Source organism: Anarrhichthys ocellatus, unplaced genomic scaffold (genome assembly GCF_004355925.1).
Source record: "Anarrhichthys ocellatus isolate YVR2014 unplaced genomic scaffold, GSC_Weel_1.0 scaffold34, whole genome shotgun sequence".
NCBI lineage: Eukaryota > Metazoa > Chordata > Actinopteri > Perciformes > Anarhichadidae > Anarrhichthys > Anarrhichthys ocellatus.
This window is the reverse complement of record NW_022280064.1, coordinates 1,218,783-1,232,421: the sequence shown is the minus strand read 5'-3', so window position 1 is coordinate 1,232,421 and position 13,639 is coordinate 1,218,783. Positions and strand designations below refer to the sequence as shown.

At 41.5% G+C, this 13,639-nt stretch overlaps 1 protein-coding gene across 2 annotated transcripts in view; it reads right to left on the bottom strand.

The window, feature by feature from the left end:
* Positions 1-688: 688 nt before the first annotated feature.
* The window catches only part of syndig1l (synapse differentiation inducing 1-like), a 30,663-nt gene continuing 17,712 nt past the window's right edge, over positions 689-13,639 (bottom strand). For both annotated transcript variants that reach the window (XM_031866022.1, XM_031866023.1), the window contains exons 3-4: positions 8,633-8,770; positions 689-2,179 (exon numbers count right to left, since the gene is read on the bottom strand). In XM_031866022.1, the coding sequence (XP_031721882.1) occupies positions 2,021-2,179; positions 8,633-8,770 (297 nt within the window). In that variant the 3' untranslated portion in view covers positions 689-2,020. The remainder of the gene's footprint in view (positions 2,180-8,632; positions 8,771-13,639) is intronic.

The window sequence follows — 13,639 nt, the reverse complement described above, 5'->3', positions numbered from 1 at the left end:
TCAAGCAAAGCACACTGGAAACTTCCCCCGGTGGAGAGTGTGGGCAAAAAATCACTCTTCATTAGTACAGCAGAACCGACTTACATGGTTATTTTAAAATGTTCACAGAGCCGAGGATGCGTTAATGGATTGTTTACTTGTAGGGTTTGACAGCAACCAGCGACGCCAAAACAGGCTTATTAGTGAAATTAATGTGGTTGTGCTATTTTAGGGCTATGCTCCAGAGAGTACACATTCCTTCAGAAAAGAAAGTCAGTACAGGGAGCTAATTGTGCACCATGAATGTCAGGTATGACTAATGCAGGACCTGACGTCACCTCTTGAGGCTTGAACTAGCGTCTGCCTGGGTCTACAACACAACAACACAAACCAAAGTCACTGTAATCAATAATCCACTCATATAAAGAGAATCCGTGAACTTGTCTGCCGAGTGTCTGTCTCTCAACTTGAGTAATAATTCTTTGAAATTCTGAAGGAACAAATTGAAGTGTCTCAATGCTTTATTACTATGTTGTACCCTCCGTTTTAATTGCTGAATTGGGGAATGTGATTTTAAGCGTTGCACAAAACATGAGCCTCTTCACAGCCGGATGAATTTTAATTGAAGCTGTTTTTATTATGAACTGACAAAAACAAGTTCTACGTCCAATCAATCATGCGTAGCAGTACACTGCTGGTATAGCTAGAGTCATGCAAAGAATAATTGATTACAGATTAATTCAAAGCTGTCGGACTGCGACACTCATATGCGCAACCCTGGAGGATATGTAAGGCCTGCCTTCTAATGACATTATTTACCTGATTTATAACTTCCTTGCCCATTGTGATGGCTGATGTTTCATTTCAAACTGCCCCTCCAGATGCAACGTTTTTGAGAGACACTGCACACCCCGTTTCCCCATGAAATTCCGGACCATCTGGCCAACTCGCATACGGTGCTTTACTTCAAAGGCTATAAATGAACATTCCTTAAAGCGAGATCAATGAAGGTGCCTTTAGACAGCAGGGAACACAAAAAGACAAACATAAAAACAAAGCACATTTGCATGTACGCAGGCAAACCATATCTGGCGTGGACAGATATTGTTAGATTTAATGTCTTTGATGGACGGACACCTCCTCAGAGGTAAAACACAGGTCTGAGGCTCCATTGAGATTCTTGTTATTCATGCCAGTGCATATTGTTCACTGAGACAGAAATGGCCTCTAATCATGTTTCATCATTTTTTTTCCTCTTGGAGCTTTATTCTTCTTTGATTGAAATTATAATCAATAGTTCAGTTTTTTTGAGGTTTCTCCAAAAACGAAAGCCCTCCTTTGTCATGATTCAAGAACATGTGAGCGTGGTCATCTACTGTGTGAGGCAGGTAGCCCAGAGACAAATGGCAGCCATGGTATTTTTGAGTCGATGAGGGCAGCTCATGGTCTATTAAAGACAGTCCTGGGTGGCATACTGAGATGACAGGAGATCCACAGAGAGGCTCCAATTTTAACTGCAGCTCAAATGACGACGACATAGAGTTGGTTTGAGAGTGATGTGCATTGATTTCTAACCCTCCGCAACCTCTGCTCTTTAATAATTTCTGAAGTGAGCGGCGTTATTGTCTCAGTCCTTTCTCCTCAGTGTGTATGTCGGGGTCTTGGAAGTTAAAAACCAGCCAAAAGATGATGAAGCCAATAGGGGGTAAAGTCAATGGGATGCAAACTGGACTCCAACATGGAATGCATCCATTACTTAAACCCTCTACCTGTCTCAACAACAACAACAAAAAACTTTCTCCATTCCCAATTCCCCCTCTTCTCACCCTCCAGCTTGATCTCTCTCCAGTCAGTGTGGCTAATCTTGGCTGACTGAGGGCCTGTAGGGAGAGAGAAGCTGGAGAGAAATGAAGGCGGAGGGAAAGACTGTTCATCCCCCGAAAAACTTTTCCACGAAGTCTGCAGGAGCAATGCCGTTCCCACGAGGCGGTTGTTCTCAACCTGGGCTCCCGGGAGGTGTGTCGGAGGGAAGGTGCGGCTGCTATATGTGTCCTGGTTTAGAAAGGTAGGCAATGAGAGCTACCACCACCCCCACATACACACCGGTGCCTATAGTGATGGAGAGGGCAGCGAGGAACAAAGCACGTCTGGAGGCGATGTTGGCCATTGGGAAGTCACCTTTGTTCACTGCCTTGGTGGTCTGGGAAGGAGAAAATGCAAGAGAAGAAGAATGTCAGACACAGTTTAGAGGGGGGACCCTCAAGAGAAAGGGTGACCTATTTTTCAAAAGAACCATAATTACAGAAGTTGTCTATTATTTTGTGGTGGTCTGAGGGAAACATGCAACTGGGGGGGTGGGCCCATTGACCGAGCTGCTCAGCGTAACCCAGGAGAGCTCATCCTGCATGACGGGACTAAAAAATGGCAATTAGTGTTAAAATGTCAAGGGCCGGAGGTTCTGGTCATATCGGCTGCTGGCTCTGAATCATAAATGACATCTGAGAAAAGCAGATTTATCATAATTTGACATTAAAGGGAGAACAAAAAAAAACTGACAAAGAACTGCAGAGATTCTAATACAAAACATCTTTCACAGTCGGGCAAATCAATAACATGAAGAGTACATGTTGACAGTGCTGCTATTGTTTCGAATCTATTATGGAAGAACTTCATCAACAACGTATGCTAAAAGGTAAAAGATAAACATTGTAATTCTGAAAACAGGTCAGTAAAAAACAAGTTCTTTGTGCTCTGTTTTTTTATAAGAAAACAACCCCCATCAGCATGACCTACTTACCAAGTATTTAAGGTTATAGTGCATTTTTACAACCCACTATAGGCACACACAGATCCTCTGTGGGTTGTTGTATTAACCACTCTGCTTAAATAACAGTCGTTTTACTCCGACAGACCGCAGTATAATAACAACTGAAATATGTGAGTGCAGAGTCGGGTGACGGTTCTCACTGAGTTCGTCACTACCACTGTCCCCTTTAACGTTGTATGTCGTTTTTTGAAACCATTGCCAGAACTATTGATCACAGCAGCTTTTGAAGTTCTCTATACGATATTAAGAGCGTGGATATAGCAGCAAACAACTGTTTGCAAGGTAAAGATATGGTGAAGTAATCTACCTAAAATAAGATGTAGTGGAGTAATGAATATGCTCTCCCTCTGTGTGTGTTCTCTTCTCTGTGCTTTGTTTACGGGCTGCTCTGCTCTGCCCTCATACGACAGTTACAGCTGATAACGTCTTCCCGACCAACAGCATTGTCACGGAAGCCTAGCCCCCCCCCTCCGGTTCCCCTCCAGGCTAACTGTTAGCACCGTTATCTACAAGCTGCCGCGTCAGCCGTCTCCATGTTGAGGGCCGTCTGGAGGCCGTATGCTCTGAATTTCGAATCTAGCAACTTTTAAATAATTTGGTACGTAATAACTTAAAGGTGCCCTGTAGTAGAGTTTTTCTTGTAAACATTATTTCTAATATTTAATACAATTAAGACCATTCGATAAAGCATCAAGTCCCTGTTAATGAGTGAGACAAAGTAACGAAGCAGACCTTTTGTATTAGCCAGATAGGACACATCAGCTATGTAGCTGCTGCTTTAAGGCTTTAAGTGTTATTCCATACTGGATATGAGTACTTTGCTTGAAGATACAACAATCAATAGTGGTTTCTCTTGTATATCCTGCCCATTGTGTTTACACTGCTGCTGGTTCTGAGTGTCTTCGAGCTGTCTTACTATTTGAATGAACTTGCTTGTCAGGAGGGAAATGGGAAGAAGAGAGTTGCTGTTTTCATTCTTATAGCTGAATAGAGTAGAAGTTTGAATTGTTACAGTGGCTTTTTTTGGGACTTTGTATTTCTATCTCCAGTGTCTTCCACTCGACTGACTTCTGTTCTAGACCTATAACACAATACATTGATCACACTATTGAGCTGAATATTTGCCAGAGCACTTTAAAATGTAGCGTGTGAGTGAGCAAAATGACCTTCATTACTAATGATAAAGGAGCTGATGTGTGTGGATGTGATAAAGCAGACATCAGACCTCCAACTCTGAGGCCACGGTCATTTCTTACAAAAATCAGCTCCAAACATTTTGGAAGTGGAGCTCGACATAAAAGACAAGGTTACGTTTCTTGTTCACGGCTGAGGTTAAGAGGGATTGAGACTGCTAGTTGGACACAGTCTGCTGTGATGATGCTTTTTGTATCTGGCAGTGGTGATGAATAGAAAAATAAACCTCAAAGCAAGGCTCTACACAAATCTAAATGTAATTTTGCTCACAAGCTCTCAGACTGTGGACAGAACTGGATCAAATGAGGTTTCTTTGCAGGATGCCTAACCTTACTCATCGTCACAGAGTGAGGACTTTGGAATCGAGCCGACTGCTTTTCCTCATTGAGAGGAGCCAGCTGGTTCAGGTACCTGACCCTGTTGCTCCTTTATTTTTAGCTGTGCTCTGCATGGCAAACTGAAGGGAGAGCCTGAGGTAAATAGAGAGACTAACAGTTAGTTAATCAGGAACACACAGCTCATACACAGGCTACATGTCCAATTTCTATAAAGATGTTTTTTGTTTTCAATTTTTTTATAAATATTTAATATTAACTGATGTCTTTTCATCCGTACATTGTACCTAGAATTATTGAAAAAGTACTGTATTATTCATAGCTTCTGCCCAGCTGCACAACAGTCATGTAAACAGGAACAGAGCAGCCGCTCCAGACAGCGAACCAACGCCCATCCAGACTCTATTTCCCCCCATTTGGCTCTGCATGCTGGATCTTTCTGTCTGTACTTTTCCGGCAAGTTAACTCAGTACGACGGATGCAAATTACAACTGACACAAAGTGTGATGTGGCCTGGGTTTTAATATTAAAATAATAACACAGAGATGGCACATTTCCCTGCAAAATACTGTAAAGCAAGGCAAATGCAGAAAGGACAGATACCTTTACCTGTAATGGCTACTTTGTTTATGTTTATGTTTGTTTTAGTGGAAACAGATCTTGACTGTAACGTTGCATGGAGACATTTATCAAAGATCAGATTTTTTTTCAGTGGACAAAAAAACAACGCAGCTTACACTGACAAACTGACTGGTTAGGCAACGCTGGCACAGACTCAATTGTTTGAATCTGTCTTGCACTGTGCTATAGCCACAATACACAATCCTCATGAAGCAGTCAGCGCTGCATCTCACAGTGTTTTTAAGCTCAGCAATGTATCGACAGAACAGTAAATAAATAATAAATGGAAAAAAAGATAAATTTTCCATTTTCAGTGGTTGTTACATACTGAAAAACGCTACACATGGGGTCTTTCCCCCTGTGCATCACATGTTTCATTTGCGCCAAGACGGATTAGAAGACAATGCCTAATAGTCCAAGACAAAGACAGGCAGATGAGAGCCAGAGAGAAAGACTCTGTAAACAAAAGCCTGGAAAGGTCAGGAATAAAATCTTGAAAAGGGACAGAGCCTTTAGCTTCCATGTCAATAATGTAATTATTGAAACAAAAGCACAGTTAGGGAGGGGGGGGGGGGGGGGGGCTTATGGGAAATTAGGTTGGAGTTTGCTTTCAGACGTTTTGATAATGTATTGCGACCTCACAGCAAGGTCTTTAGAAAGAGAGAATCCTAAAACAAGTCCAATGTGACACTGGCCAGTTTAATTGTCTGCATCACTGGCAGCTAGCAGAGTTGAAGGGCACATGATACTGTCATTTGTCCACTAAAAGCATTTATTAATTAACTGCTTTATCATTCCACCTAACACAAATAATTAAATTACAGCATGTTGTTGCTCTTGAGGGGCATGACTCTGAAACACTAAATATAACGATGCAATGATGTGGACAAGACAGATCAGTATAGAGGGTTGAACGTGTGTGTGCTTATGCTCTCTCCCCTGTCAGCATCAGACTTATATTATGTACATACAGTACGTCGTTGTGGGGATTTTTCCTTGAATCCCCTTGAGGGGAAAATGGTGAGAAGCATTGAGGCTTTATCTCCACAACCTTGACAAAGTGATTGAAATGCGGTGTCATAGTAGAGAAGATAACATCTAAGACTTAGCTGCATGTAGACTCACGTTGCGACGTGCTCTCGGAAGTCAATTCAGCCCCCTTAACAGGTTTTTCTTCCAAATAAACAACACACAAAGCCACAAATGTCTCTCTTCCTCCTTCTGTGTCTGTCTTTCCACCTCCACCGCAGAGAAACGCGTACAGATACATAAACTGTTTCAAAAATAATTAGCTCGTCAATTTTCATCCATTATGATGACTTGTGTGTTGTAAAATAACTCTTATTAATATCGTGAAAGGAATCACTGCTCCAGCACAGATGTCTCTGAGCTGAGAGAAACATTCATCAGCATCTCTAAACAAAACACTCACCCTATTAGTGGCAATAATTGAAACTCAATTCTGCTTCTCAATCAAATGCTTAAAGCTAATTCCCCCCCTAGTTTCATTATCAGTTGTTTGTGTGTGTGTGGGCGGTAAACGCTGCACCCTAAAATAGTAAAGCACTATTTGCCATAAAGACGTTACACTGAATTAAAGCCGTAGTCTTTGGCAAAATAAGATATGAGCATATTCAAATCAGCATATGCATGCAGGTCTATTTTGTTTGCTGAGGCCCTCACTCAAACTCCTCTCCTTGGGAGGTCATGCAGCGGCTCTCTCTCTGTTTTCACCAGGTCTGACCTTCCATTGAGACAAAAACACTATTGATCTGCCGTCCACAGACTCTATTACAGCCGCTAAGCTGTTTGTTTGTAAATGCCCTCGGAGTAAGTGGCCAAGCTGATGTGTTATCAATTCTAAACTTTTCGTCTCGGCTCAATCTGCTGCCCTTGTCTAATCCCATAATGCATCTGCATGCACTGCCCTACGAAGGCAGTAATGCCCAAAACAGGACAGTTGGGAAAGAAGCGTTTTTAGGCTAGTTCGCCAAAACGGTGCAGATAAGGTGTTCTACCATAATTCTACATCATTGTCACAGACCTTGCATGCGCCCTGAGAAGATCCAGATATTGCACTTTGATTTTGTTGCCCAGTACAGATCCCTATACTCCCTTCTCTCAGTACAGATGGTGCAGAGTTCACAAGTTCACTGTTAAAAACATACAATATCCTTGTGCTAAATCCTGCAGAATTAATTTAGTTTGGGGGGGGGGGGGGCTCCCTGAACTACTAAATGAAATGAAGACCAGTGAAGTGGGTTATTAAGCTATAAAATGAAGCGATCCCAGACTCCCACTATATCTTTCCCTGACAGCTCTTCTGGACGCCACCTTCTAAAGGAGGGAGATTGGCAGAAAAGCCATCCATCCCTAAACACAGCCATCACTTCCCCATAATTACCCAGGAAGAATCAAATTAGCTGCTGACAAGATAATTCACTGACTGCCTTCATCTGCCTCGGACTACTCGCCCCCCTGCGGATAAGTCTGCTAAATACTTAAGCTTTTGATAAGAATTTATAGTCAAAGGCGGGACAATTTACTAAAAAGCTTCTCCGTCGGTAGTGTGTGCACAGTGTGTGTTTATATGTGCTATTAAACATACAGTGGGGGACGGCTGGCTGTTGATGGTGCACTTATAAGAAAGAGAATTGATTAGTGACAAGAAAAGTAGCGATTCCCTCTGCTCTTTGTTTGACTGACACCTCATCATCGGAGGAGTTTCCCACATAAAAAAAGAGAGGGGAAGTCCAACTAGTATGTGCAGATTGCCGTTGTCAGCTTCAAAATGAACAGAGTTGCTTTGCCATACCGTGACAGGTCACACTCCAAAATCACACTGGCTGGTTCTCTTAGGAAGTAACTGTTGTCTCTACAGTTCATAATAATCTGGCTTTATCTCTCCATCAAAGTAAATATCTCTGTCAAGGCAATATTGTGTTGTCCATTACCCATTTAACATCCAATCTGTGGATAAAATCTGATATTTTAGACATAAAGTCGCCACAATTTGTGCATGAAAGCCAGAAAGATGTACAGTTCTCCAGAGAAGATCCAAAATAAAATACTTAGCACTTTTAGTGTGTTTTCATGTATTTCTTCCCACAAATACTGCTGCTTAAACGACAGCTCAAGCAAGGCGGTTCAATGTGTCTGAGTGCTCATCACCTGTAATTGCGTTCATGTTCAATCCTCTTGAAAACACCACTAGTTCAAAGGCTGTCTTAGTATTCTTATCACCTTTTTGGGAGTTTGCAAATAGAGGCTTGAAAGTGATTCATATGCTCTTCTGAAAGGTGTCTTTCAGCCCGTTTGCAGAGCATCAAGCAGCCATTACAGATTGGCCTTGATTTATTGATGGGTTGCCCAGTAAAAAATGGCCTTGCGCTGGCAGTAAGTAAGTAAGAGTCTTTCTTTATGTGTGATAGGCCTTTTCATCTTTTGGTGATGAGTCATAGAGCCGAGTATGCGCATGTCTGCGTACATGTCTACAAATTCATGAGAATGTGTGTTTGCGTGTGTGGGAGGATGCGCCTGCATTATGTTAGACCTCGACAAACAAATGCAATATCAGTCAGCAGCATGTGTGGCATACCACAATTCTGGGGGCGTCTGCATTGCATGCATGTGTTTGAGTGTGTGTGCGTGTGTGTGTGTGCGCTTCTGTACTCACCCCCTGTGAGAAGTAAAACGCTGCGATCCCCAAAGGCCAGAAACAGCAGAGCATGGAGAAGATGGCCAGGCCCAGGTGGTCTCGTGGAGGGACCACTATGAAGTTGTCCTCGCTCTCACTGTCACTGGAGCAGTCCGTCTGCAGAGAACAACTCAGGTCAAAACACACATCCGGTTTGTGTCCTGAACGTGAACAAATGTTCCAATTCATGAGCGATGATGTAGAAGTGAACAAACAGGCGGGTCTAGCTACCTCTGACAAAGGAAGTAGTTTGACGTTTTGGGGAATAGAAGAGACGATCGGTACCTTGATTTCTTACTCATTAATCCCTCACTAATCGCCAGCAGCCGGTTAGCTTAAAGTTTAGCATAAAGACCGGAAACCAAGGGGAAACTACTAGCCTTCCTCTGTTTAAAGGTAATGAAATCTGCCCATCAGATTGTTTAAAGCGCAATAATTAAAGGGACACTTCACCCCAACATCAATAATACATACTTTCCCCCTTACTTGTAGTACTATTTATCAATCTAGATTGTTTTGAGTTGCCTAGTTTTGGAGATATTGCCTTCTCTCCAGTATAATGGGACTCGGCTTGTGGCGCTCAAAGTGACAAAGAAAACTTGTTCTTTTGACCAAAGTTCCTACATGAAACTTCACAACAAAGTCTGTGGATTATCTTGAGTAACTGGGTCATGATTCCTGGACAGAGACATTGATGTTGAGTTTTCAAATGCATTTTCTTTGCTTTGAGTAGTCCCATTATATTTGAGAGAAGGCAGACATTTCTATGGCAGATATGTCCAAAACTATGCAACTCAAACCAAAACAGCCTACTGAAGTATGAATTTTGTTGTATTTTAGACTTTTGGTAAAGTTCTGTTTTTACCCCCGTAAAAATGCAACTTTTTATATTTACACTCCAGTGTTTGTATGGATTAAATGGACAAGATACATTGTGTTGATTACTGAGCTTTAGAAGTGCTGGTAGTCTGATTTTGTTACCATTGGGTAGTGTCAGTCTAGCTGCTTTCTTTTGTTTCCAGTCAGATAACTAGCTACTGGCTGAAGCTTCATAATGTTAGCATACAAACACTGGTCTCAATCTTCTCATCAAGCGCTTTCCAAAATGTCAAACTATTAATTTCGGGCAAACCCTTCATAATTATTTGCAACTTCAGAAAAGACCCCCATCCTAGATACATATAGTTTGGTGGTTTTTATTCTTCCCTCATGTCATATCTTGTAATTAACATTTGCAGCACCGCTTTAGGTCAATCAGAATCAGTTAACAAAAGCTGTAGCATCCTCTGTCAACATGGTCAGTGCATCCATTTTCCTGTGAAGTTAAAAAATGGTTTGATCATTGGTCAAGTTGATGTGAAGACAGACATGTGGACTGAGGCCGATTTCCTTGTACAAGATGAAAGGAAAAGTTTTTCTCTATCTGTGTACAGGTAGCGGTGATGTTTGAGTCGACTGAGAGGAGAAATAATCTGCACTCACTGATAAAGAAAAAAGCAATTTTGTGTGATGGGAAACAAAACATAGACGAGTCACTGCATGCCGGATCATTTCGTTCCCCTTAATGTCACAGCTCATATTCATGGACTTTTTGTGATGGCCCATTAGTTTCTCATTAGTTTTGAGATATGCAGATTCTTACATTTTGGCATCCAAACAACAGATGGCATCAAAAAAAAAAAGAAGCTACGGTTGATACGGTTGAAGGTACACTTCATTTTAAATATGAAATAGTTATGAATCAAACACACCTCCTCCCTAAAGCTTTATGAAACTATTTCACGCTCCATGCAACGTTCCTCACATGAAACTAAAATGCCTTCAGCAAAAGAGAATTGACACTCGTACATCTGCATACTGTTTCGAGGGTTCTCAGTCGTGAACCGCGGCTAAAAAAAGATCAGGGTGTCAGATCTACAAATTTCAAAGTTTGTTTTTCATGACCACATTTGGCCAAATAACCTTTAAGGTACATATAAGGTGTATTTTCCCTCACAACAAAGGCAAGACTAAGAATACAGATTTATTTTCCAGGGTGCCTGTAATGAAAAGAAACCGCAGATTGAGGCCGCGGTTTCTATACAAGCCATTAAGCCGCATCCTTCACACATCATCCTGTTTGAAGGATGATCCAGCATGAGGGTGGAACATGAAAAATAAATGAAAGAAATCAAGGCTAACAATATACTGTTGTATCACAGAAAATGAGTTCAATATGAAGCTGAATATTTCATCATATCCGACGGGGAACATTTGGCAAAACATGGGGACATTATCAAAAGTCCAATCATCACATTTAAGATGGGAATCTTATTTTTGTCAATATTTTCATTAGGTTTACAACTCTCAATCCCTTCATGTGTTTTTGTGGTTTTTGTGTACCTAATGAGTTTGGATTTCAAACACGAAGATGACAGTGTCTGCTCCTCGACCATATAATCAATGTCTTACCAAAGCCAAGCAAACCTGCAGCCTGCCCTGGTGTGTGCTGGCCTCGGAATGCTCACGTCAATGTTGGACCAGTTGTTGTTTTTGTCTAGTCTGTCTAGTTTAGTTTGCTCTAAAATACATTTAGCCTAACGGGCACTAGGCTTGTGTCTCCATTGTACTTCTGCATTTTCAAACTTCTCTGCATTAAATGAATGCTATAAAATCCACTTTTTGGTAACGCATTATAAAAATACAGACAATATAAACATACTTATAATGCGTCATAATCTCCTTATAGAACTGTATGCTGATAGTGAGGAGCACATAGTAATTTATAACGGCTTTAAAACAAAGGCAGCAGGACTTGCTGAATTTTGGGTATTACTTGTATCTTGTTAAATGTAAAGCTGCAAGTTAGGGAAACCACTACGGGGGGGGGGGGGGGGGTTAATAAAAAAATTCACTTTTTGAGCCTGAATAATTTGATTGAACTAGAGCAATGCTTTGAAAAACATGTAATTATGTTGTGTACAGTGTGAGAGTTATTTTTCAGTCAGCAAGAGTGCAGTGTTATGGTGTTTACGTTGTATTAAAAGTTAAATTACTCTGGGTGACAGTGTTGGGAATTAATGTGCTTTGAGGGGTGAAAACATTTTCAATTAGTTTTAATAACATGTGGCCCTTATAGTCATGTTGCCTGATTGATGGTGGGGATTACTGGATGGGTGGTTAAAATGTGTGGGCGCGCTCTCTAATTTAATCCAAAAAATAGGCATCCTAGAGGACAAAACAAGTATAATAAACTCCAAAAATGAATGTGCAAGCGAAAACTTTCTAATCCGTCTCTGCAGCCTCAGACAATGCCCCTCTGTGTTGTCAAGCTGAGAAGCTTATAAATCTGTTGAAAGCTGTGAACACAGACACCTGCCGAGAGGATCGATATATTTTCATTCTCTTCATAATGCAATGCGGAGGCAAAAAAAAGAGGAAAAAAAAGGTCATAACACACGAGCATTATGCAGCCCACATTCTGCATATTGTCATTCTGCATTCACGGCCTTAAGCAAGCGCTGTAGCACAATCTCTCCAGGGCGAGCCCTGCTCTGCTCTGTGCCTCAGAGCCTATACTGACAATATCTGCACAGCCTTCTGGCTGTTTGGAGAATGAAACCATACATCATCTAGGGATACTAGCTGTTTGGTTAGCTTAGGCTATCAGGGAACAGGGAGAGAGAAGCAGAGGAAGTGAGGCAAGCGAGCGAACAATGAGGTCGGCTGGAGTCGGTGCAGACCAGCGGGCAGAGCTGCATGTACATCGCCAGGAAGCTACATGCAGACCTGTCTGGATGGACAGGAAGGTCATGAATCATGAAACCTTCAAATGGTTGCAGGGGAGCCACAGCAGATGAAAACAGGCCACCAATCCCTCTACAAAGCTGTCTCATGGAACATTAAGTATATATGATTACACTCAAGAACCTGTGCAAACCAGTAGTCACAGGTCAGACTGACAGGCTTTGAATTTACAGAGAAGCTGTTTGATTTAAAGTAAACAGAATTTTGTTTACCAATCTCCTGCGCGTTGACAGTTGGCATCCCATTTATCGGAATGTCCTAATGACTATGCATGCCGGTGCTGCTCGCTGCTCAGCTATGTCTTGCGGGGCGTAAACCCTGTCAACATGTGGCAACAGGCTGACAGGTAATGAAGAACTAATGGATGGTTTCACCACTCAGCCATGACAGCATAAGCAAGAGGAGGGCTCGTGTAATTTATTTGTTGTCAAATTGCCTCCACAACATACAGGAAATGTGCCCCTGTCCACCTTTTCTGTTTACCCCCTGCTCTCCATTCTGCCTGGAGATTTGTCTTTGTACCTTTATTCTTTTGTCCTGATGTCAAGTGAATGTGTCGTACCTTACCTCCTGTATGACAGGCAGGTAATCATATGAAGATGGCGTGAGGTTGAGCATGCATTTGAATGTTTCTTGGGATTGAGCCACTCCACTGCGTAAAAAGCGTCACCTGTATTTGATTTTATTTATATTTGCGATGAGCTAACATGTTTACGAATTCAAACTAAGCACGGCAAGAGTGTTCATGATATACTCATGAAATAGATAAATAAATAGCTTCTTTGTGCACAGTGCACATATTGTGACTGCAAATAGACCCAGTGAATCTGGCTGGAGCGCTGCAACAGCACTGTTATACTATTTGCTACCACATATTTAGGCTATTTTAGTAAAAAAAACCCTGTCACTATTATTTTTTGGTTCCATTACAATTAAAAATAATAATAATTGGGTTATATCCAAATTAAACAGTTTTCTTTCTGTGAGTTTCTTTGATATACTTTTGAAAGCAGATTCATGCTGTGGGAGCTGACTCCTTAAATTAGATGCCACGGGCCTCTATTGGGAAAAACATGGATATATAATTTCCCCTTGCCGTCCTATGCAATAACAACATAATCAGTGAGTCGATTACAACTGTACAATTAAAAAAAAACATCTTTTGGATCAGAGCAATGCAGCTAGCTTGTCTGAATGTAT